The sequence below is a fragment of the Plectropomus leopardus genome, chromosome 24 (assembly GCF_008729295.1).
Source record: "Plectropomus leopardus isolate mb chromosome 24, YSFRI_Pleo_2.0, whole genome shotgun sequence".
In the NCBI taxonomy this organism is placed as follows: domain Eukaryota; kingdom Metazoa; phylum Chordata; class Actinopteri; order Perciformes; family Serranidae; genus Plectropomus; species Plectropomus leopardus.
Window position 1 is genome coordinate 9,372,022 of NC_056486.1, and position 26,806 is coordinate 9,398,827.

Sequence of the window (26,806 nt, forward strand, 5' to 3'; positions counted from 1 at the left end):
GTCTGAGCTGATCAGATTTATTTATGAGAGGAGCAGCCGCTGCAGAGGTGAGTGAAAGCAAACCTCTCAACAGCAAAGAACAGTAAAGTTTCACTTTATTGTGCCTTGCAGTCTGCTGCTCCGTCTATGCCCAGAGTACGCTCTGCATAGCTGGTGCAATAAATAACCGAACGGTATACATATATTCTTTTGCCCTCCTCATGAATGGTCCAACTCCAAAAATATAACATCAGTAGGTGGCGGCAGATGTGTAGGAAACCCTGCACTGCCTCCACAGCCCTGATGGTGCATTCAGCTGCTGCTTGTCTTGTGCTGACCATTCAACTTTAAATCTGTTTTTCCAAAGATCCTCCTCTATAATTGTTTTTTTCTGGATCTGCCAATACTGCCAGTCACGCTGTCATTGATCATGTCACTGAGCGCTGTGCTAGCATCAGAGAGACATCCCAATGGCTTGGACATCTAAAGCCTACCCAGCTTTCTAAAAAAAGGAGGCTTACTGGAGAAACGCATGCACACACACTTCCCAGATTCCCAAGATTTCTATGTTTGAAGTGTTGATGCAGCTCTTTTCCAGTGTGTCTATCTTGGATAATCACCAGGGCTCTAGCTTTCCTATTAAGGGCAATTGAGACCACAGGGATGTAATCTAACGTCGCTTTTACGAGGGCATTTACAGCTCCTCTGTCGGCCACAGCCTATAGGCAGCCACTCTCTGTCTCCAGCAGGCCCCGAGGATAGAGCGCCCATTGAGGGCAAAATGCAAATGTTACAGTCGTGAACGGAGGGGCCCACAACTGAAGCGCTATTCTGCCGAAGGGGGTGGAAGACTGGCTCTCTGTGTCTGTGCCACCCACAGACACACAACAGTCATCACTCTGACCATTCAGGCAGGCTGATGAAGGAGGTGGGGGGTCGGGGGTTTCTGCTGCTGATGAAGATGGCAGCGTTAAGCCCAGTCAGGGGACGCTAATGCCAGTTATAAATGGACCACTTGGGCCAGTTTGTTTCCTGTAAATGTGTTATATTCTGGGGATCTAATTATGCTTCTCAGACTCAGGACCAGTTCCACGAGGGGTTATAGATTAACCCTTTGAAACCTGCAGCAATATCACCTTTCTTGTTCTGGTTTTAGATGCCTTTTACAAGTATTTAAACCTTTGCGCCCTGAGCAAATTGTTGGGATTTCTCTCAAAAACGTAGAAAAAAAGGCAATAAGCAATTTGGTAAGAAATGTTCCACAAGTTGCAAGAATTTGATGTATTTAAAAAAGTATTTTTTAAAAAGCTAGGGAAGCAATGAAAAGCTGTGGAAAATCTATTCTGACAATTCTCATTATTTCATATTTAATATAATGTTACAGAATTATTATAATTGTTCAAGCATTTTTTCAAAAGTCATATCTTTTTGGTTTTTTAAACTTTCTTTTTTAATAATTTTCAGGTAATTTTCTTGTTCTTTACTAAATTATCACTAATTTTGGGGTAATCTCCTTTTGTTGCTCATTGCCTTCTTTACATGCTTTTGAAAGAAGTCAGGCAAATTCACTCAGGTTTCAAAGGGTTGATAACAGCTTTTGTTTAAACGTATTTATTGCTATAATCGCAGTGGTATTTATCATAGGGGTAAAATGTTTTTGATTTTGCCTTCTGTCACATTTTTCTTCCTTAAAGGGAAAAATCACAGCTGTGTCAGCAAGGTACAGCTGACTCACAAGACATACTTCTTGTTCATCTGTGTCTGGTTTACATTATGAACATATTAATTCTGATGTCGTCTGCAGGCAGCGGAAAGACATCTAGACATTGAAAACATTATTAGAGGCCAGCTCAAGTACAAGCAAGTGGGTCACAGGCAGTTCAAAATGTATATGGTCGGAGGATGAATGTTTCCCAGAGTGTTTTTCAGTCTGCTCAGTTGCCATAGTTGGAGCACTGCGGCTGATAGTTATGTTGTTTTTGGGCAGGAGAAATGTTGTACCCTCCTCAGCACTCTGTCACTGTGTTTGGATGGATTGGGGCTTTTTGTGTGTGTTTTGTGTTCTCATGCCAGTGTGTTTACTGTGGCAAAAGTTTGCCTTGATTTTTCCCTCTCTCTCTGTCTTTGCTAAAGGTCTGTCAACTGAACACTGTGTGCCAGTGATCTGGAGCGTGATCAGTGGGATACTGAGGGAAATTAATTAATTTTTTTCTTTTTGATGGCATGCATGACAACTAGGATAAACTGTTTAGGGTTCCAAGTACAAAACGTTTTCATTAAAGATGAATCTGCAGATTGCTCTCTACAATTAATCTATTCATTGTGTAGTCAGAAAGCAGATTTGCTGATAGTTGAAATTGCTCATTTTATCAGACCAACAGCTCAAAAAAGGCAAAGATTTTCATTTTACAATGACACAAAGAAAAGCAGCAAACTGGAAACAGAATGAATTTTTTTTTTAGTTAATACATTAGTGAAACAATTCATTGATTATGAAAATCACTGTTTATTATTCAGCAGAACATTAGTTCAACCAGTTCATCATATGGTCTTATCCAGGGTGGGAAGGTTACTTTTGAAATGAAATGGGTTACAGATTACAAGTTACTCTGGTAAAAATCTAAGTACTAATGTCACTATTTTAATTACTTCATCAAAGAAATGTAACAAAATACTAGATTCACCAATTTTGATGTTCTGGGCCAATACCTATGTTTCAATGCTGTTGTTTATTTTGTTTTTGTTGTTATTTTGTTTGGTTATTTGTACCTGACTGTTTCAGTTTGGGGATGTTAGTCTAGAGGATGTTAGTCTTAAGCCTTGCTTTTAACCTACGCAAATTAATGTGACACAACAGAAAAACATTGGCCACCGGCGTCTGTGAATGCCGTCTTATTTGCAGCCATTAAGGCGAATATCGGCTGCTTCTGATGTTCAGTTGATAAATTGATGCCTCCCTACCTCTTAAATTTGATTACTTTTTGATGACTTTTCCTATATGATTGATTGTGGTTACATTAACCTATCAGATGTTGACATTTAGCTTTTCGATGTTGACAGTGTTTTCACAGTTGGTTAAAAAGCTTTACACTCTACAGTAATGTTAGAATCCTTTTATCATTTCAGAGGGATATTATTGTTGAATTTCCAGCACTAAAAGGCGGTCTTTTGCGAAGAAACACATGTTGGCAGTGTCGGCAGACTTATTTTGCTAAAAAATCAATGCTAATTGATTTGATTGGCAGACGAGAGGTGATGCAAATTCAAACAGCAGAACCAATCAAAAACAACGCTCAAAATTTGAGCGTGTATAAATGGAGCCTGTCTGGACATAGAGACAGCTCCCTGTAAGCCATCTTTCTCTTGGAATCGAAAAGATGCAGAGCAACACAATAAATGTTATATTCTACATATGAGCTTTTGACTGAACAGAATTTATTTGGATGCAGTCAAACTGTAATTTCATTACATATTTTTGGGGGCTGTTGGTATTAATGAGTTAATTGCGATTTTAAAGCTGAAGTGTGATATGAAACTAATAAACCTAAGGAATCCAGTGGTAGTTTTGGTGATGGAAAAACAGCATGGTCATTTTACATGGGTCCCTTGACCTCTGACCTCAAGACATCTGAATTAAAATGAGCTCTGTGGGTACCCACGAGTCTCCCCTTTACAGACATGCCTGCTTTATGCAGTTTTTTGCTGTCATTTGACTCCTAATCAAGACAGTCTGGTAAGACATGCTTGACCATGTCAATATGGACTTGAAATGCAAAATGATAACAACAACATAGCAAAAATTAATGTAGCAATTAATTTTAAGGAATGCACATGTCAAAATCAAAGTCTGTTTGCGGTGTAAGTTGTAAAAGGAATCATTTGCACAATTGATGCCTGCTTTGTAGATAAAAACATGTCTTCTGCCAGAATTGATCTCCATAAGCAATTCATGGGCCCTAATTACAAGAACTAAAAACAATTGAAAGAGCCTCAGTGGGTAAAGTGAGAGTAATCCTAATCTGTTTATGAAATTAGCTGCCTTTATCCCCTCCCCCCCGGATCATTCCTATTATGGAACCCATTTAATTGATATTACAACTATATGGAAACTTGGCAAACAATAAGTGCCATCTTGTTGGCGATGGCAAGGGGATTGAAGAACATGCCAGCAGGAATGTCTCTACTTCAAGAGAAATCAGCCGATAATTTATCTTTCATCTCTCCTTCATTGTTCGTTCGTTTTTCAACACGATGCAAGGAGATAATTATCCAATCTGCATCAAAGCAGCTATTACTGTATCCCAAAGCATGGATCATAGCATTTCATACCCACAACAGCAGCAGTGCTGCCGACAATGAGAGTTGCCATGTGAGCGACCCTGCTGTAAGGTATAATTTCACCGTGTAGCTATGGCTACACACCGGCGGCTGGTGCGTGAATCACAGAGGTGCCTTGGTGCTTTCAAAGATCCTTTTCATAGACGGCTGCTCGGAGGCAATGCCCGTGATGAATGGATTTCTGCTCTGAGTGGGTGGCTTCGACAGAAGGCACAGTGTGTGTGTGTCTTTCTGTGTAGGTGTCTGTGTGTTTGTGTGTGTCTGCCTCCCTCTCAAAAAGATAAAGGTCTGAAAGCAGATGATGCCACAGCATTGTCATCATCAGACGCTCACACTGCTTTTTAGCACTGTCATGGTTTCGTCTGCGGACCACCTCACAGCTTAAACCATGAGCCACTCTTCTTTTTTATATGTGATGCAGTGCTGCCTTTTCGGAAAAAGCTTACCTCATCTCATGTGCTTTGAATCCTCAAGCATGGCAGAAAACATTATCTCAAACTGCAGCTTGGACCCTTCATCGCTGATCATTAGTATTAAACGCACACGTAAATGTAGTGTAATTGCTATGTAAAGCCAGCCCTACGCAGTTCTTGCTGTTGGCCTCGCCATGTTTTATTAAAGCAAGAATTACTTGTGCCATAAAGCAGATGTTAGATTTTCACCCTTACTTGGAGCTAATCAGAGAGACGTGACGTGGGTGAAAGCATTTTAACTGCTGTGCACAGTACCAATAAATTAACACCTCCCTGAGTTTAATGAATGCACCATAATATGTGTGTGGGGGTGTGTGTTTAAAAAAAAAAAAGTCAGCATTGTTATGTGATGACAGCTTTGAATGCTGGGATGTCTTTTCCAGGATAGGATTAGCAAAGAATATAGAATTGGACTACCTGACCTCATATCTCCAGTCTGAATGCAGCTGAAATTCTAATACATGAACTGATCTCCGCCTTTTCTGTAATGTTTTAACAGCCACAAAGGATATCAGACATTTTGATGTCCTTTAACCATATTTATAGTAAATCCATATCCTCTTTACTATTAGGGACTGAGACTTCCAGGAGGTAAGGTTATATACACACAGACACAGCTCTGAGTCCATAAAAGCAGCCAGCCCTGCAAAAGGCCATAATCAACATTTTTGTAGTTTACTGTTGGTGCTTATTTACTATTTATTCAGTAAGATTTCTGATAAATAATCATAAGCAACGTTGACATAATGACTAACTTGGTAAGGACTTTCATTTGTCCATTGTTTTCTTGATTAATCGATTAGTTATTTATTTAGTTATTTGGTTAAGAAAAGAAAAAAAAGGGAGAAAAAAAAGAAAATGCTAAAAGATAAAATTAATTAATTATAATGTGCAAAAAAAGTGTCAGCATGGAATGAAGTTTTTCTTTGTAAAACCTCAGGGAGCTATTTTTATTTATTAACTTTTTATTTAAATTTTCAATTTTAATTCAATAAAAAATGTTGCTAGGAACTTGCTGTATATGACATTGAGCATTTCAGTTTTGATTTAACATTTGCTAAAGGCATTCCTACAAAGTTTTGTGTTTGTTATTTTCCAAATTCTAAGTATTGATGGAAATAGTTTTATTTTTATTGTAAATGCATATCTGTTCCAAATATTGCTTATCTGTCTTAGCAACTACTAATAATCAGTATCTGTACCACAGAATGACATCATAGTGTGCAGATTTCTCAATATGGTTATGTGATCCAGGCATGCTTCGTCAAGTGTTTACATATGTACACTGCTACATGTAGCTTCATGCTAATGTCAGGAGAGCATGTACGTGTGTATAGACCCTTTCATTTGTTTGTTTGTTTTTTTCATAATATAAAGTGCCTTCATATTCTGTTATAGTCATTCTGCACCTGTGAGCACTATAACTTAATGCTAATTTCAGGTAAATGTAATCTTGCTTGCAGATTAATTGCGCTTTGATTTCAGTTTAGATTCCTGTTGGAACATGCCCAGTTGTGTTTAGAGGCTTCTAATGGTGATTTATCACTGTAGAAAGTGCTTATATTCCATAACACTCATTCTCTGGCTGCAAGTACACTGCTACATGTAGCTACAAGGTAACACAAGGGAAACAGTTTATCTTGGTTGCTGATGTTGTTATTATCTCACTAATTTTGGATCATATTCCTGTTGGAACATGTCCTGTTGTGATAACAAGCTTTTCCTGGTGGTTTTTCATGGTAAAAAGTGCCACTATTCTCTGTTAGTCATTACGTAGCTGTGATGTTAGTGGAGAGAAGCCAAGATAGAGAAGACTGGGTTTTTTTTTAAAGGTGGGCTGAAAGAGACAGGCACTAAATCAATGTTTCAGACAAAGGGTGAATATAGGTGTTCCAGTACAGACAGTATGAGGAAAGTAATGTGGGTTTTTTTTCCATTGAAGCATGTAAACATGTTTTAGTAGAAATCCTAAATGCAACTATGAACCTAAAAATGAGCATCATATGTCCTCATCATATAAGAAAACTGGTTGTGTCAAGATAGCAACCATTATTTCCAATGAAGGTTGCAGTGCTGATCCTCAGGGATTGGCAACCATATATCCCCAACCATTATGGCAGACAGGTGTAGCTTTAACATAGTGCTATTTCCAGCTTGAACCCCAATAACCTTTGACCTTACTTCTACAGTAACCTGTCACCTCCGAGCTGTAGTGTCCGTTAGTGTTTTGCCAGGAACAAAACACTAAGCTACATGTCTTCATTCCTTTCTTAACCCTTTAAAACCTAAGCAAGTTGATTTCTTTCAACAACAAAAATGGAGAGAATGCAGCTAGCAACTTAACAAGACATGGCTCAAAATAAGCAAAAAAAAAACAAACAAAAACAAAACAGTTAACAGAAAATTACCTGAAAACAAGGACAAAAAAGGTAAAACACATGAACAAAGATATTTACCTTTAAAAAGTGCTCTTTTTTTAATATAACATTATTTTAATAATGAATGTACTTTTCTCAGCATTTTTGGAAATTTAATTTTCTAATAATCCTTTCCTTTTTTAAAAAACTAAATTGTAGGTAATTTTATTGTTACGTTTTGCTAATGTCTTGCAATTTGTACAACATTTCTTGCCAGGTTGGTCAGGTTCTACTGGTTTAACAGCGTTGTAGACATGGGTGGAGATGGGTAGAGCTCTTCTTCATCAGTCCACACATACTTTGTATAAACTTTTAAGGTAATTCAATTTACTGCAAATAATGAGCGGTGAAATTTTTAAATGCTGCACCGAATTCCTCACTGTTTTGAAATAGTGTTGGAAATCCATTACCATGACAGCACAAGTGATGGTGCTTAATTTATTTGCTTCTTCAACCTCCAAACTAGACAAAAAGGAAGACCGAAGACAAATCAAACCTAATTTATGCAAAGACCTGGCACAATGCTGTGGTAGATCATGAATACATCAGTGAGAAAAGGCTCTCAAACAAAGTTTGATGGAATGAAAAGAGAACGTTTTTATGAGTCCAAGGCTTGCACTTAGTGCGGCAGCGCCTGTACGTTATGAAACACTCTCCCAAGTAGCTTCACCTCCATTTACCTCATCACCTTAAACGGCGAATAATGATGAGCAATTGCCAAAAGCATGTGTCACTCACAGGTTAGAGATGAATTGAATAAGGAGCGAAAGGGGAGGCAATGGCCTTGCTCTAAGTCCACAAAAGTGTGTGTGTGTGTGTGTGTGTGTGTGTGTGTGTGTTGTGTGTGCACGCATCTATTTGTGTCCGTCTATGTCTGTGATCTCTGTAGGGCGCGGTGGCGATGCTGCGCTTCCCTGCAGACTCTGTTTGGGATGCCGTCCAGAGCTCAGCTTCAGCACCAGCTCCCTCAAACACACACACAGACACACAGTCACACCCGCCCACACAGTTTCTCCTGCACACACACATGCACTGTTACACCTGCCTACGCATTCTCTCTGGTGGATGCAGATACACAAGACACACTTTTGCAAGTGGCGGTGGCGGTGCATAAGGCTCCAATTAGTTTTGACACCTCTGAGGTTTTGGTCTGGACAGGGCTTAACAGAAGTGTGCGTGTGCAGCAGTGTGTTTGTGTATGCGTTAGTTTTTGTGTGCCAATGTGTGTGGGCGTTGCTTGTTGTGATTGTGTGCTTTAGTATGCATATGTGTGGGCAGGTGTGATTTTGTGCACGTGAACCTTTTCGGGGGGCTCACTGCAGCTTTAACACCAGGGTGTGGAGGCCAGTCCTCTCACACTCGTGACTCTCATCGTTACAGAGCAGCTCCAGGGCGTCTCTGTGAATGTCAAACCCGCTATCTGACACTTGCGCTGCTGGCGTATGCAAGCACTCTAATTCATATCTTTGTGTTTATTAATGTGAAAATAAAAATTACAGATCTTTATAGTATCTGCAGACTTAATATCCTTCGTGGCAGTTCCAAATTTGAAAGAGAAAAAAAAAATTGTAACAGTAGCAATAGTGTGTTTGATGCTCTGTAGGGTGTCTTTAATATCTGTCAGGAAGAAAAGGATAGCCAGGTTTTATTAGTTTTTCCTTTGATGAGATTTGAAGATTATTGGCTATTTACACAGAGAGCCATGCTTGATTAAAAGTTCTCTGTTTGCCTGCCCACTGAACACAGAAAAAAAACAAAGCTCTTAGTGTGGCTATATAGATTTGAACAGGTTCAGTAGCTACTTCAACTCCCTGCAGCACTGTGAGTGACACTTAGGGCTTTCAAGCCTCTGTACTAACAGAAATAATCCATATCATGCTTTTATTCATTTGCATCATGACCCATGGGATGTGCTCTAGATTCATGCTTTACCAAGAATAGTATAAGAATAAGAATAATGTATTATTTTATAGATTTTTTTCATTTGCAGCTTCCAGAGTTCGGCCTCAGCTGCCTATTCAAAACCAAATATCTTAACTTTTTTTTTATGTCTTAACCATCAATATCAATACTGTGTCAATATCATCATGTATGTTTTAGCTGTCAAAGCATATTTAAACATAAATAACCAAAAAACAAAAAATAGCATGGATTGATGACCAAGGACCAGGATAAACGCCTTAAAGTTTGGGTAGGCAATTTTATTTTAGTGTCATCAGGCAAAAATCCCATGATAACCATAACCATTTTGTGATTCAAGAGTTCTGAGAGAAAACTAGACCTCTGTACCCCTTCTTGGCTCTGTTTTCAGGCTTGAAAAATGCAAGTGACGCAAGATTTTGGCCAGTCACAGGTCATTTCAGAGAGAGAGCGCTTGCATTAGCTGTTCTACAAATGCGGATGTGAAAGCACGGCCCTTTCAGATGGTGATAGCCTGATTTAATGAGGTATCCTGCAGAGAAAGTTGCTATTGCAGCATTGGCAACAACTGCCTACATAGCAAAGCAACCCCAAAAAAGGAAGACAAACACATCAAAAAGAGTCTAAAAGAAAGTCTGACAATAAACAAAACTAAGCGTGTCAATATCAGCAAAGTGTTTCAATTATGCCTTTTGTTTAACGGAACAAATGGCCTCCGCCTCACTCCCTGTCACTACAGACCACCTCAGTGGGAGGAGAGAGAGCAGCAGATCCAGAAACAGAAAGGGGCAACCTGGTTCTAACCAGGAGCCTCAAACTTTCTGTTGCTGCCTTTACACAAGTTAAAGTTTGCACTGCTGTTGGCCACCAGTCTGCTGTGATACCTGCTGCTGGAGGGTTTGCACTGGCAGAATTTGCACTGCAACAGCCGCAAATTGAAGGTCTGTCTTCCCAAGCTGCTGCCTGCTCTCGTCCCAGCGCAGCAGTCCACAGCAGGAAGTGAGGTAGACAGAATATGTGGTTGCTTGCCAGCTAATTCTTGTCTCATTTATGGTCTGATAAACTGAGAGAGAGAGAGAGTGGGGCACAGAGGGGCTGAGCAACGGATAACTCTTCAGTAAGATAAGATGAAATCAATAAATCAATGGGAAACACTGGGTTATTGTATGAAGCCTTAAAAATGCTCAGGCTCGTGTGGTGGAAGGGGCTTCGGACAGAGAAGGAAGAACTGCAGAAGGAGGGTGTATTTTTAGTTTCTTTTTTATTTGCTGTCTCCAGATTTCTGCCTACCTCAGCTTTAAATAAGTTAATGCAGCAAAACTATACAAGGTAAAATTATTTGTATGGCATCTGTCAAACACAGGCAACAAAAGGCACATAAATACACAAGAACATTTAAAAAATACCAGAAAGGAAATTTAAAAAGATGTGAGAAAACATTAAATAAATAGACAAAATGAATACACAGAAATGCAGCGAAAGTGCTTTAACTTTTAACTTAGTGTGTTCTCTCAGCAGATATATTAATGCATCATAGCAAAAAAACAGAAAGCACAGGTATAATCAATAACATTAGCAGTGGCTTTGTTCCATTAAATTTCCCAATAAATCACGCTAGTCAGACAGCATACACAATGCCAGGCAGGAACAAATAAAAGGCAGGCAGGACCCTGAAATTGCCACATCTGAATTTAATGCAGTCGTTATTCATGTTATTCATTCCACCTGTGCTTTTCCTGTTATGACAGGAAAAGAGTCAAAGCACATTACACATAAAGCATAGTGGCTTCGAGGTAGACATTATGGTTCTGATTCACTGTTCTACCTGCTGACTTCTTTCTATTAAATAACAAGTATTTAAAAAGAAATTAGTCATCTCAAAATACTATCTGGTGACTTATTGTCATTTTGTATGTTTGATTCAGAAATAAATTGGTATTGAGAACAGCACTTGAGTAATTAAACAGAGCTCATCACTGTTCGGACAGAGCTGTTATATTATTGAGAGGAAGAAATTAGAATTATTATAGGGCATTGCTAATCAGGCCACTGTGTAACGTCTCTTTCATGTCATGAATACAATAGCATTTCAGAAAATACGACAACATTTCAGAAAACACTGAAACTTTTGTGAAATGTTGTGTTTTACAAAATGTAGTTGTGTTTTCTTAAATGTTGTGTTTTGTCCCTCAGGGCCACCACAGTCTATGGACCCCCTCATGCTTCAAAATTAGCTTCACCTCCCTCTGCTCTTTTTCACATTCACAAGGACGTGCCAGCCATGTCCTTTCCTTTTGTCTTCTTGGCCTGTCCCTGTTATCTGGCCTCTCCCCTTTGCACTAACTCATATCTCTCCACTCTGCCCACATCTTTCCACCGCTCCTCTCCTCACCTTTACTTTCCATCTTCCCCACAGTCTCTTTTCCAACTCCTGTAGTCTTCCCTTCACTGTCTTGCTCCCTCCTGACCTCTCTCCTCTCTTCCACCCACTCTCCTCGCAATAAGCACTGCAGCAAGGATCCATATTGGATTATTGTGTTTGCCATTAGCCTCTGGGTTGACAGTGTAATTGCCTTCATCCACCAAGGTCTGTGTAAGACTGACCCCACCAGCCCTACATTTGCATTTCTACAGAGGATACTGGATGACCTGTCCGTCAAAAAGCTACAGAGATTTAGTCGTGATGGCGAGATAGCGAGAATCAGAACTCGCCTTTGTCCACCTTTCCTTGTTTCTGTGTCTTCACTGAATACTGTTTGTCCAAGGTGCAGGCAGGACCAGGACCTGCTGGAGTTAACAAGTCAGACACTGGTAATCGTCTTTCATAACAATTTTTCTCCACAGCGCTGAGAGCGACCTGTTACCCCCACTGGATAAGCACAAACATTCCTCAGTGCTCTCATAATTTTATGTTTCACACTCTCCGAGTATGAATATTTATGCTGCCTTCAAGCACTTGATGCTTTGGAGCCTGCGTCCAAATCAATGCCTCCAAATCTGCCACATCCTCAGGCAGACACACAACCTGTTCTTCCTCAAGTTTATAATCAAAAGACCACGGCTTTTCACTTCATCTGTTGATCAGAGACTTGAAGCTTTCAGACTGTTAATGACCTTGTTTGTCTTTCTCTCTTTCTCTTCCACCAACTTTGTTTTTCCCGCTCAGGGCCGCTGCACGCGAGAGAACTGCAAATACCTCCACCCGCCTGCCCACCTGAAGACCCAGCTGGAGATCAACGGGCGAAATAACCTGATCCAGCAGAAGACAGCGGCCGCCATGTTTGCTCAACAGATGCAGTTCATGAGTGCAGTTCAACCTGTGGTTAGTGCTAGCCTCGCTGCTGCTGTGGAGATAGACTGTCAGTGCAGTGTGACTCACTATGAAAATAGCAACTCTGCTGTTGTGCTGCAGTGTGAAAAGAAGTCTGGCTTTGTTGCCGTTAAAACGTCTTAATATATCAAGTTAGATCAGTTCTAGAGAAGTCAATCTGCATTACCCGTCATGCTTATTTTCTCTGAGTGTCACGGTCTTGGTATTAGGGCTGGATATTGTAAAGAAAAACTGACAATACCAGTCCCCTTAAAGGTGCATTATGTAAGTTCCAGCCACCCAGTCCAACCAAATAAGGGGCCAGTATTTCACCCTTAAAATGTCGGTTTACTACTGTGTCCTACAACTGCAATTTACAGTCATCAGTCATAAATAAAGGCAGCTTAGCAGTGGATATCTCTGCAGTACAATACACAGGCATCTTGGATACAGCGTCAAAGGTGTTGCTTCTTTACACTTTGTTCATAGGGTTAGTTCATTTTTTTGAATGTTTTAAACTAAGACTGTGTCTACATCTTAGATAATACACCTTTAAAGTGAATCAGATATCAGTAGAGCTCCTCATTCAATACTTATGATGTGAATGAAGTGGCATGTAGTATAGCCATATTTCCAATGTTTTGGTGGCATTTTGGTGTGCTGAACTGCCAACTCTGTCAAATACGCTGCGCTCAACTTCCCCACGCCACAGACTATATGGGTTTTAGCTGATGCTGCAGGAGTGTGAGCTCCATGCCTGGGACAGTTGGTGAAAGTTTTCCTAGCCGCACACACGACAGGGCTAACTGTTGGCATCACAGGCTAACGTTGCCTACCTAATGACAGAGCTGAGCCATTTTGATGTCTGTGTGAGTTTGTTGGGACCATTTTGAGGCATAGTGTCTGATGTTAGCCACTGCTGCTGTATGAGCTTGTGCTTACCTGACAGATGTCAAACTGATGGGTAAAGGAAAGCAGCTCCTTTGTTTAACTACATTCAAACTAGTTTTCAGGTAATTTCTTGTACTTTTAACTAATTTCTTGCTAATTTTGGGGTAATTTCTTATTTTGATGCTCATTGTCTTCATCCCATGTTTTTGAAAGAAATCAAGCCAATTTGCTCCAGTTTCAAATGGTTAACTGACCAGCAGTCAGGCCATGACTCAGAAAATATGAGAATGCTGTTACAGTTCATTGATATGGCCTTCTATAAGATTCTTCACTATTATATTTCCTCTCAGATTACCCTGTTATCAGATTACATCTCAGGTGAGAAAGATGATAAATTTGCACTCACAATAGTTATTGAGATGGCCTTGAGCAAAGCACAAACCTGCCCAGCTCCTCTGTGCTCTGCAGTCAGCCGTAGACTGTGGTTGCACTGGGCAGCTGCCAGGTGTGAACGTGTTTAAACTGCATCAATGTAAAGCTGGGTGTAGCTGAAAAAGAACACGCTTGCTCAGCAAAAATCTTCCCGGGATACATAGAGGTTAAAAAAAGCCTTCTTCTCTTGTTTCTACCCTCGCTTTCCGCTCCCTTCACTTTTTCTCTGAAAACGATTCCTCTCTGTTCCCCAGACTTTCTCACTACCTGTCACACCCTCTCCCCACTTCACCTCCCGTCTTTCTCACCCACCACCCTGCACAGCTGCGCCCTCTGCTCATTCATCTCTTTTGTGTCTTTTCTTTAACTCTCTTCTCTTTAACGCTATACACTTTTCCTGCTTTGCACCCTCCACTGTCCATCCCATCATCTTACATCTTCAACCCTAATTAATTAAGAAAAGTGAAAAATAGCTTGAACAACAACATGAAAGCTAACAGCTTCCTCTCCGTCTGCAGCAAACGTTTCCAGTCAGCCAGGGCCTGGGCTCCAGCGCAGGTTTGAGCTACACACCCTACCTGACTCCCATGTCCCACAGCATGGGCCTGGTGCCCACAGACATCCTGCCCAGCTCGCCCGTCATTGTCCCCGGCAGCCCGCCTGTCTCCGTGGCCGCCGGCTCCTCCTCCAACCAGAAACTGCTGCGTACCGACAAGCTGGAGGTGACCCACCCAGTCACACACACTCTCTCCACACACACCCAAACATGACAGCTAATCATACATAATGTTGTCTTAAAAGTATAATTATGGTAACATCACACTGCAATTATGGGTGTGAAAGAGATACATAGATACGTGGTGCTAATTAGTATCATTTATAGCTGCAGAGGATTTTCGGGGTGCAAACTTGTCACTTTTAAGCGACAATTGCAATTTTGAATACAAAATAGGTCATTTGTGAGATTTGTGTAGATCCAATGACTTTCTGAAAAGGATGTTGTTCAGAGGAAAGAGTCACAGCGATAAATGAGGCCATGTTTTGTTTTCAGAGTTGGTCAGTAATGCTCTGATAATGCTACAATGTGAACAACGAATCTGTTCTGAAATCAGCAGAAAAATCATAACATTCTCATGATATATAGTTAAAAAAAGGCATTTAAAGCGGTGGTATGCTAATCCCATATATATATATATATATATATATATGTGTGTGTTATTTCTGCATATTTTACTTCAATATTTCTGCACACTGGGGTCCCTAAATAGTTGTAAAGTTGCATAAACCAGGTCTGACTGGAAAACTGAGACTAAGAAAGATTCAGCGAATCTAATTGTGTTCTTGCTTGATGATGTTAACCCCTTTAGTAGCTATTTCACTGCAGCAAATCCATTCCTTGAAACTTGACCTCACTGAATAATATGAATATATGAATGAACATATAGTGACCTCTAGAATAATCACAGCCTCATGAAACTTTACAACCATAAACTAGAGACCATTTAGAGGATGGATGGCTTTCATAGGTATATTGACAATGTTTCTGAACAGATCCTGAACAGAATTTCTCACCATCCAGTCGTCAGAAAATGCAATTCATACAAAAATCTCCAAATGTCAAAAGATAGATTTTTCTGTGGTGTTCCTCAGTGTCTTGGTGTCTTAATGTGGTATTTTTGGTGGATTTTTAACCATTTTTATCAATTCTTGAGCAATAACAATGCTTGAATTTAGCACAAACTCAGTGTATCAAATGGTATCAACCAACAAAAAACAGCAAAACACAGTGTTTGCTCCATATTTATGACTTGAAAAATGGCATACAGTGCAAACCTGCATCTCATACTAACCATTAGGTTCCCAGCTTTATAGTGATGTAAAGTACTTCTATGCGGCATATACTATTAGCCTGATGTCTCCCCCAAAAGATCCCCTCTCTCTCACTCTAGAAAGACAGAATGACATCTATTGTCAGGAGTGTTGGAGTAGAAGAGGTTAAATACAGACAATAAATTAGTTTTGGATTTGATGTGAAAAGCTCTGAACACCATGTAACTAAAGTGCAGCATGTGCCAAACCCAACTGATTGTGGAGTCACTGAACCAGTTGGTGTTCAACCGTTTAGTGCATAATCACATGGGGATCTGCCTTTGACTTACACGCACTAACACACACACACGGACACACACACATGCAGAACGTCACAGGAAAGCACACACGTATGCAAAAACACTATTGCATGCACATGCACACACGCGTGAACACACATGCTGCTTGTGTGTGGGAGTGTATACGTGTCTCACAGGGATACTGTTTCATTAGAGCCAACTTCATTCAGTTGCTAAGTGATAGCACTCCTGCAGAAAAACACATACAGGCACACACCTACGCATCACCTTCAGGTCTTAGGGAGATTATTGTTTATCTTCAAAACTGTAGTGGAAAAAAAACTCTCCTAAATCACTGAGCTATTCTCATTCAGCGCTGTTTGCCAGGGGGCAGATGGAGATCGCTGAAGTTGTAATTGTCTCAGACTAACTGTGGCTGTCTGGCAAGTACCAGTTCATGCTGAGCGATTTCCAATTTAAATTACTGTAATCTCACACCTTTTTGTCCATGTCATGTTTCTGATACAAGACTTAAATTGTTTCTTTAAGGGATAACACAATCAGATGTTTCTTACCTCAAGGATAATGCAGGGGTAAAGGAGGCTGATAGTGCTGTTCAGATGGAAAGATACAGGTACATAAACTTGGCACTATTACAAGCCTGAATTGCTTATTTGGGTTTATTCAAGGAAACTTTAAAGTTATTTAAATCATTAATTACTTGCTTATAAAACAGAGTGCTTTAATTTTGCCGATCCTTTCAGGTCTAGGGCAATATATGCAAGTAATGAAAAGTTCATTTAAAGGTTAAAGACTTGCGTATGTGTATTTTAGTTGTTGCTATGCCAACTCCTGCAGTAACCGGGGAGATAGATTGTATTTTACAGGGTTTTTTACTGTGTACACTTCACAGTATGTAGAGGATCTTTTCAGACATCACATATGTATAATTGTATCAAAAACAAGTTTGTACTGTAAATCCCAGGGACGATAACTGATCAGGGATGAAGAAGATAATGAATATCTGAACTCCAGTCAATTTCAGCACGAAAAATACAGATAAAAACCCATCCTAGAGTCACACACCAAATGTCAAACACTTATAAAAAAAAAAATCTAATATCATCATCAAGATTTTGAAGGCTGCCTGAGTTACTGTTCTGGGTGGTTGATCATGCACTAAAGTAATAGGATGACTAAAAATAAAATAGAATTGAATGCTGCATATAAGTATTAAGCTGTTCTTGGTGAATAGAGTGATTCTTACATGTTCTGGAAGCTCAAACACTCACAGTTTCTGTGTGTTTGTGTGTATTTCTTTGTTTTCTCTGCATACATCGGTTTGTCTGTCCACATCTGTGTGTGTGCGCCTGTGTGTTTGTCCGTCCACCTGCTTCTCCCACTCCTAGGTGTGCCGCGAGTTCCAGCGGGGCAACTGCGCCCGCGGCGAGACCGACTGCCGCTTTGCCCACCCGAGCGACAGCCCCATGATCGACACCAGCGACAACACGGTCACCGTCTGCATGGACTACATCAAGAGCCGCTGCTCCCGCGAGAAGTGCAAGTACTTCCATCCTCCAGCCCACCTGCAGGCCAAGATTAAGGCGGCCCAACACCAGGCCAACCAGACGGCTGTGGCCGCGCAAGCCGCAGCCACAGCTGCAGCCATGGTGAGAGCACAGCACTACAGCTCAGTGCCAGAAACACACACTTGTCCTTAAAGTAGCCAAACAAATCCCACAAGATTTCTGCTTGTTTAGAGTACATATAGAGCTTGTAAGGTCTGGATGGAATAATAAAGGTATTTTATAGCGCCTATATACAGTTTACACTGAACTTTCCAACAAGAGCTTAGCCTTTTATTGTAATATCTAGGGAGGCTTTGTATGGCACAAATAAAACAGTTTTTATTTGAGGTTTTATGGTTGTGGAAGAGCAAGTAAAGAAAATATATAATATTATGTAATCAATTAATAGCAGTCATACACTGAACACAAATTTTAATGTTTGTTTTTGCTCCCTTTTTTCACAGGTTTAAATTACAGATATAAGACGTTTTTTATGCACACTTGATATATTTCTGTCAAATTTCAGTCAGTGTTAGTAAGCCCTTCTATATTTTCAAGGCAATACATTCAACTGACAGGTGTGGCATATAAAGATGCTGAATAAACAGCACCATTACCACACAGGTGTGCCTTGGGATGGTCACAACAAAAGGTCACACTTAAATATGCAGGTGTTCACATGGCACAATGCCTGTTGGGTAGATTTTTGAAAAAAGGGGATTTACACAAATTTGTGACCAAAGTTCAAGAGAAATATATGAATAAGTAAATATTTGTAAGGCTGAGTTAAAGTAATCAGATTCAAATCGATCTTCATTTGAATAATCCAGTATCGATATTGAAATACAACATCGATCTTAAAATATGTGCCTTCTCCTGCGAATGTGTGAATCTTTTACCCTGTTCATCTTGTAGAAAATGTAGTAAACAGGCCCCAACGCTAAATTACTGAATACCTTGGTATTGAAAAGCTCTGACGTTAGCAGTTCTGTTATCTGTTCCTGCTTACTTTTTAATGTCTCTGTGTAATTTATTGTAATGCCGCAGCCTCTCCTCCTACCACTGTCTGTGCGTGGCAGCTGCAGTTTCACAGACACACAAACAGACGCTGTAGTGGAGACGGTGAAATGAAGATAACTTAAGCCGACTGTAACTACACTCTTTATCCTAAGTGCAGTAAAACCTCTGCAAAGAAAAAGCCATAAGGATGTTAAGAATATAACTCATTTAACTGATCATTTAAAATAGTTTCCAGTGAGATATTGAGTTCATATAGTGACTTGCTATTTTAATATTAATGTAACTGCTCTAGAAACAACATTTAGGTATTAAATATTCAGTTCTAGTTCTGTTCTGAATTTAATGTTTTTTTTAAAACAATTCCTTGCACAACTTACAGCTTTAGGTCTTCAAGAATCCCCCTTTACATTGAAGCAAAACTGCTGAAATATGCCTAATCAATTTGATATTGAATCGAATAGGACATTGAATCACATCAGGACCTTGTGAATTAAAATCGTATTTATTCAGGAAATCAGTGGCGATACCCAGCCCTTAACTATTAGATGTTCAACTTACATCTGTAAAAAATGAAAGCAAAACCAAAAAGTGTTGCGTTTGAATTTTTGTTCAGTGTATTAGCACAGGGGACTTTCTGAAAAGCACAGACTGGAAATCAGAGATTGTTGTATGTCCAGGAAAACAAACTGTGACCGTTACGTGATCAAATACGGCCCAAAATAATTCACTCTAAACTGTTTTTGGTTATCTTTATTTTGCAACTTTGTACCAATAAGGCTCATTAAATACATGTGACATCATTACAAGTCATCATGGCTCACACAATATGTAAACACATGCTGTTGATGATGACACCCACAGAAACATAAAATGTGGAGCGCTGCTTTATTACTGTATAAAAACATACCCACCTCTGCTGGTTTATTCTAGAGGACTCCGGTGTACAATTCACCAACAATAGTCATCCCAAAGTGAGGCTGTTGTATACAATAAACAGGGTTTAGTGAGACCTAAATGCATCAGTATAATGCCGCAAGAACAATCTGTTATTATCTCACCGCAGTCCGCTTTTATTTTCCGATGCCCTTGGTTCATACAGAGACAATGTGCTGGCTCACCACCCGCCCCCCCTCCATCCCACCTCCCTCTCCCCCGCTCTCAATGATAAGTGCGGCTCTCTGCAGATCAGTGTAAATTGAATCGGGGATGGATGAGGATGTAGCCTCGCAGGTGGGGGGTTAACCCTCCTCTGCCTTTAGTCGGAAGAGACAGATAGACAGACAGATGGAAATGCAGGCAGACAGACAGTGTGAAGGGTTTGGCAGTGTGTCTTGATTTTGCCCCACCCTCCCCCCAGGCTCTGAGTGGCTTTTTTTGAATGGTCCTGGCTGCTGCACTCGCACACCTTGTACTGCGCCAGTGTGCTGACTGACTTTTTCCTCCTCCATGGCATGGGCATGCTTTTACGCGTACCTCTCTCATTGGCTGGCTCCATCGCTGCTTGCTCTCTTTTGTCCTTCCTCCACATGTCCACGATGATAAGTTGGCAGCAAGTGCAGGTTAGTTTTGTGCATTTTGTAGCAGGTGCATGAAAGCCGGAGAACGACGAGGGATGGAAGCAGATATAAATATAAAAAGAAACCCCGAGGCGATATATCCTGATGATGACCCATCAGTTTTCTTAACCCTTTGAAACCGGAGCAAACTGGCTTTATGTCTTTTTAAAAACATGGGAATTAGGCATTAAGCAATGAAAGAAGAAATTACCCAAAAGTTAGCAAGAAATTAGTGTAAAGTACAAACAATTACCTGAATATTAGTAACAAAAAAAAACAAATAAAAAACTAACTCAAAAAAGAAAATTAAAAACAGGTCAAGCAGTCAAGCAAAACTTTATTTAGCACATTCAATTCCAAGGGGAAGCACAATGTGATGCACAAAGTGAGAGGTACAAGTTATTTGTTTGTTTGTTTATAATATGTTTTAATACATTTTCTTTTTTTTTTGGTTTAAAATAAAATCATTAATTTATTCAAGTTGCAGACACACAACAAAGCTGTCAACTGAACATAAAAGTGAATCTTATCCATTCAAATCTAAATAAAAACTCATACAATTATAATTAAGTTGAATAATAAATCAATAAGAGATACAAAGACATCAAAAAAAAAGTTGTTAAAATTAAATTTAATAAATATTAAAATTAGATCATTGCAAGAGGATAGTGCAAATAAATGGTAATGAATAAAAGAACAAAAAATAGAATAAAATCAATAAACCATGAAAGTAAAAACACAACTAACAAAACAAAAAACGGCTTGAAAATATAAAGTTAAAGAAGTAAAAATAGTAAATAGTGAAAAATAGTAAAAACAAAAAACAAAACAAATTTAGAAAGAAAAGCAAAAAAAAAACTAAGACTTGGAAAATGTACTTTAAATTATGATAAATATTGAAATATATACAGAATTTATTTATTGTACTTTCATGCAAATTTTATATATTTTACAAGAAAATTACCTGAAAATTAGTAACAAAAAACTAACTTAGACTTAACTTTAAAAAAGGTCAATATAACAAACAAGGATATGACCTGGAAAAAAAATACAATTATATTGTAATATGGTTCTAAATATGTAATCATAATAACTATTAACATATTTTTTTAATTTTCCAAATTCATTAATTTCTTGCAATTCAAGGAACCTTTCTAACCAAGGTGCTTATTTCCTTTTTCTCCATGTTTTTGAAAGAAGTTGCACAGATTTGCTCAGGGTTGAAAAAAGGTTGAAATACTTGTGAAAGGCATCTGAAGGCAGCACAAGAAAAGTGATGTTGATCCAGGTTTCAAAGGGTTAAAGGCAACACAGTGTTTTATCAATCAAGATTTAGTGCATCCTCTTTATAGTCCACCTGTGTTCCACATACACCCCACTTTATCAACTTTATGGCCCAATTCCCAATCTACCATCAGCAGTTACAAGCTGCGCTAAAGGTGAGCAGGGTTAACTTTAGGACAACGACTTGTTTAGTCAGCACCTTTAATCCAATTTTCTCGTAGCTCGTAGCCTAAGCTCACGTACTTTTATTGAAGCAGAGACCCATAAAAGCTGTTTTGCTGCACTGCTACAAATAGGTAATATCATTACCCATAATTCACTTTTTTAAAATCTAGCAAACACACTAACTGATACAGTTACAGTAACAAGATCCTATTACTGAGATTATGTTGTTTTACGGTGCACAATTATGTGTTGCTTGCTACGCTGTAATCCTCATTGCAACGCAGTCATCTTTGCTTTCCATGTTAATAGACCGTCTTCCATTTGAACTAACCACGGTGTTTAAGTCTTAACAATACAGCGCATCAGCTTGTCACTCTTGAATAGGATACTGTTACGAAATCCACATACATGAAGCAAGAGGCTTGTGCATGGACCCCTTTAAGTGCTGTGCTCATCACACTCATGTCATATTTTTTCCCCTCTCAGCAGTGAAATAAGAATGTAGAAATTAAAATAAAACATGCTAATATTAGATTTGTAAACACCTCAAGGTTGTCGGTTGTATCTAGGAATAAACAGAGCTCCACATTCTGTGATTAACTCACATGTCACCTCCCCATTGATCACACTAACAAGCCACTTGATGCAGATTTAGTTTGAGGGTTTGTCGCTTATTTCAAGAGCTAGACGTGAGACAGCAGCGCTACAGAAAAGGATGTGATCGCCTAACGACTTTTAGGATTGTAGCTGACACACGGGTGACAGCGTTTCCACAGCCTCTTGCTAGTAATAGCGTTTTTCTGTAGTGTAAACTGCCTACACAAGTGTGTCCAGCTCTTGTTGTGAGGGCAGTAATTTTCGGGGTTTGACCACTCACATCCCAGTGGGTGTTTTCGCCCCAAAACAACATCCAGGAGCACTGTAATTATTGTGTGTAGCACTGCAGAGAACCTGTGTTCAGATCAGTTGTGTTTACTGCATTTTCTTCTTGCGTAGATATAAAAAAAGTTGTTCACAAATAGCTGACGTTACTAAATGCTTTCCCAGTAGTGTTGAAATACATCATAGACTTGCTTTTTTTAACCGAAGGTTAATGTAGATGCTTTTTTTTTGCTTTTTGTACTAATTCAAAAAGTAGCAATGTTTTCTTTAAAGTAAACAAAACAATTTTTTGTTTATGTGCATGCCTATTGTTTTGTATGTGGTATACTTGCATTCAGATTATTTTTGTTTTTGTTTTTTTCCTTCTCACCTATCCACAATGCAATGCTGTCCCCCATGACGCACCTCTGCTTGCTGTTACCTGTATGTTAATACGCTTGAATCCCATTGGCCCACTGCCATCATGTGCTCGCTGCCTGCTAATTAAAGACTCAGTCGACTGCCAAAGCAATGAAGCGACCCCTCGAGGCAACTGTAGACCTGGTACTTTGACCTTTCACCTTTTGCTTTGCATGTAGCTTCTTTAATTGTACTGTAGCCACTCACAAAATTTAAGTTGGCTCTTTTGTTTTTGTGAAACCCTGTAAGACACTTTAAAGTAAAACTATTTATCATTTATGATCACCAGTGGCAAATCTAGACTGTACTGTACATTTATGAAACTACACTGTAATGTTAAAATAATGTCAGTTTCTTTAATGTGTTGTTGCTATGGTGTAGTTTCTCATTGTCCTTGTGATAGTTACAGCAAGTTTCCATTTTTGCCTTTTTGTGCTGTGCATAGACAAATAACAGATTTGCAAATATCACTGTTGACTTGTGTAAGTACACAGATCAAATCTACTGTGCTTCTGTTGTGTGTGTGTGTGTGTGTGTGTGTGTGTGTGTGTGTGTGTGTGTGTGTGTGTGTGTGTGTGTGTGTGTGTGTGTGTGTTTTGGGTGGCCAGGCGTTCCCCCACGGCGTCCTCCAGCCCCTACCAAAGAGACAAGCACTTGAGAAGAGCAACGGAGCAAGCTCCCTGTTCAATCCCAGTGTTTTGCACTACCAGCAGGCGCTGGCCAACGCACAGCTCCAGCAGCCCGCTTTCTTTCCCACAGGTAAGAGCTCCAGATCGATGCACACGGCACACATGAGCACTCAGAAGCATGCGGAGCATGCAGGCACACACACACACACACACACACACACAGATGCAGATACACTCACCAAATGTGCTCAGCTAACCTGCTGTCCATCATAAATTCATCTTTTAGGAGTTTCTCATGAGTAAGAGCACTTCTCGTGATCTATTTAGTCTTTTATTTTTTAGGGATGCACCGACTGAAATTCTAAGGCGATACCGGTTATAAAGAAAACAGTTTGGCCGATAGCAAAAACCAGAATTGTTGGTATTTTTATTTTGTTTTTGTAGTGATATATTCCTTCTTTTGTGTCAGAGAAACAAATAAATCTTCATTACAAAAAATAACTAAACTATCTTAAAGTCATTTAGCCCTTCATTACACAACCTTTGAATGAGCACAAATTCAAAATTATGACCGTGCCGACCACTAAAGCTTTTAGTGATGTTTGTTTAAATTGAGATTGTGACGCCGGGTGACCAAAATTCAGTGTCAGGACGGGACTAATGCCAATGCTGATTTGACACAGAATATGACAGCAGTTCATTTAAGTTGTGCTGTGAAGCAACTAAAATCCAGTGCCTTCAGAACATCTTATGCCAATGTCATCTAGGCTTAGAATGACATCATTTAGTCGTAAGGTGCCAAAACTAAACGTCTGCAGAATGTGAAATTCTGGTGTTGGACGTTTAAAATATCCTCAACCCAATTTTCATTCCATACAAATTGCCAGCCAGCTGGGGAAACAACCTTTAATTTTACCTTATTTATATGAAAAACATGATTAAAAAATTCAGTTAAATTGCTTCAAAAGCATTTATACTGTATATAATATATCATGATTGCGTCTTTAATATCTGTTTTATATTGTTGTGAAAATATGCACAAATTTGGCTCCCCTTACTCTGCCTTACTTTGCCTCTCATTTGCTCACTCTGAAACTCTTACTCTAACCCTAACCAATCTCACTCTTCTTGCCTAAACTCGATGGGGGGATATTAGTCTGGAGCCCTGTTTCTTGGCAAAATTGAGTTGACACATCAGAAAAACTTAGGCTACTTCCTTTGGTGAAGGTCAACAAGACCAGTATCAGCCGATACTGATGTTTGGCTGTTAAAACCAGTTGATCCCTTAATCTTTTTTGAAAGGGATTAATTTAAGTGACATACGAAAGCAGCTCTGCCATGGTGGTGTTTAATGCTTCACCTGATTTCCAAAACTTTGATCTGGTGCGTCCCAATATAGACACATAATTGCAGCCAGGTTGAAGTGCAGTGCAGACTTTAATCAGAGCAATTAAATATATGACATATTACAATGTGAATATGACACTTGTCTCCCGACTTTAATGCCCAATAACACATAAGAGCAAAATAAGCCCATTTTTTTTCCAACACAAAGATTCTGTAACTGTGTTTAAGCTCAGCTAAACTATAAGTCTTTTAACGGGGGTCAACATGTATGGTTTCTTTTTTTTTTCTTTTTTTTTTAATTATTATTATAATTATTATTTTATTTTTTAAAGAAAAGAGGTTTGTAAAGCATTTTTTCTTGAAACAGTTTTGGTGATTTTTTTCTTCTTTTTAAATTTGTTGGCCTTAAAAATTCCACGGTGATTTCTGTGGAAAAATTATATTTTAAAAAATCCCCTAAATTACACCACTCATCATAGCCAGAAACTGTAAAAACAGAAATTATTGTCAGACTGATGGTCTTTGAACACATCAGGTGGGATGTTTAAATTATTTTTGAATAGTTTGAATCTTATATGTTTGAAAAAGGCTGGGTAAGTTGGGCAAGAAAAAAACTGTCTTGAAAAAGTAATGGAAAAATTTTTTGATTTGTCCATGATAATGTGTATGAACTCTGTTTAAAGGACATTTTGAGCAATTTCAGCCTTTACAGTGTGTATTGAACATGAATAATAAAAAAAATACTATAAAACTATTTTGTCCCAATATTCCCACATTAGTTTAAGTCTGCTCCTTTATTCCTCCTCTTTTTTTCCCCTCAAATAAGACGCACTCTCTTGTCAGCTCCTCATAGAAACTAACAGTAGCTTAAGCCCCCTTGGGTCACCTGCTAAATGAGTTAACTGCTGCTAATATGTTCGCCTGCAGCCACCGTGAGTCATCAGGATGAGACTCTCATCCCTCACTCTGCTTTTTACCTGCTCTCTTTGTCTCCCTGTGCTGTGAGATGCCTGACAGCCCCTCATCCCTCCCTGCCTGCCTCTGTATCTGTGTGTGGGAAGTCGCCCTGGGTTAAAGTCGTGTTTGCAAATCATGTTTTTACAGATCTGCTTAGTTTCAGATGGGTGGGGTTTCTCCATCCATGGAGACAAAAACAGTAGGAACCAGATATTTCAAGTTTGTTGTAATATTTAAGTGATAAGTGGCATCTTATCTGGATGTTAGGATGCAGTAAACCCGACACATCTTCATGTGATGCAGATCCAGATGAGCCTGTGCACATCATTGTACTCACACTGCATGATGTTGCTGTTTGCTCCTAACACCTCTTAGTTTTATCTCTATATTTTTTTTCTAAAGATTACTTATTCAGATTCTTTACTATTTTTACTATAAGTAAATAGATAATCCTTTATTAGTCCAACAGTGGGGGGATTTGCATTGTTACAGCAGCAAAGGAATATCAAACAAAGATATGTACAAGATAAATAGAGCAAAAAGAATAATATAGATTGTAAAAAAACAAGATGAAAAATAGATATAAAAAAGAGAAAAAAAATAGAAATAGGGCAAAAAGAACAATATAAACAGTAAGAAAACAAGACAAAAACTCCAAAACTAGTTGGAGTTATTGAATTGCAGTGTGAAGAGATGAGTTTGGCTGCTTGTAGATGAGTGGAATATGTGTAGAAACTATAGACATAGAATGAATAGAATGGTCATTGGACTGTTTGCTGTGGTCATTTGACTTGTACCAAAGAAAGTCTAGTCATGCTGTAAAGTGTGTGACACTCACTATTTTAAGAACTCCGTTTTGGCCTGTTCTTACACCTATTTTCCTTACTAAACATAATAATCCAACCGTACACTAATCCAAGTTTCTCTTTCAGTGAACTAATATTAGTTTACCTTCCTTGGTGACTCAACAGAAAACTCTTCATTCAAACTCAACAGACAGAAAATAAAACTGTCTTAGAAAGTCTTGTCAGTCATCTAGTTAGTTTGTCAACTGGTCCGACAATCACCAGCTCTGGTTTGGTTGAAATAAACCCTCGATTCTCTGAGTTACATGTGAAAATATGCTCATCT

The 26,806-nt window shown here is 39.1% G+C and overlaps 1 protein-coding gene across 12 annotated transcripts in view; it reads left to right on the plus strand.

Moving 5' to 3' along the window:
• mbnl2 (muscleblind-like splicing regulator 2) overlaps positions 1-26,806 on the plus strand; it is a 78,435-nt gene that overhangs the window by 39,549 nt on the left and 12,080 nt on the right. For 7 of the 12 annotated variants that reach the window (XM_042512986.1, XM_042512989.1, XM_042512990.1 and 4 more), the window contains exons 3-7: positions 12,294-12,449; positions 14,279-14,482; positions 17,278-17,538; positions 22,833-22,886; positions 23,351-23,501. In XM_042512986.1, coding sequence (XP_042368920.1) covers positions 12,294-12,449; positions 14,279-14,482; positions 17,278-17,538; positions 22,833-22,886; positions 23,351-23,501 — 826 coding nt within the window. The remainder of the gene's footprint in view (positions 1-12,293; positions 12,450-14,278; positions 14,483-17,277; positions 17,539-22,832; positions 22,887-23,350; positions 23,502-26,806) is intronic. The other 5 variants (XM_042512992.1, XM_042512994.1, XM_042512993.1 and 2 more) reach the window with 1 other exon arrangement.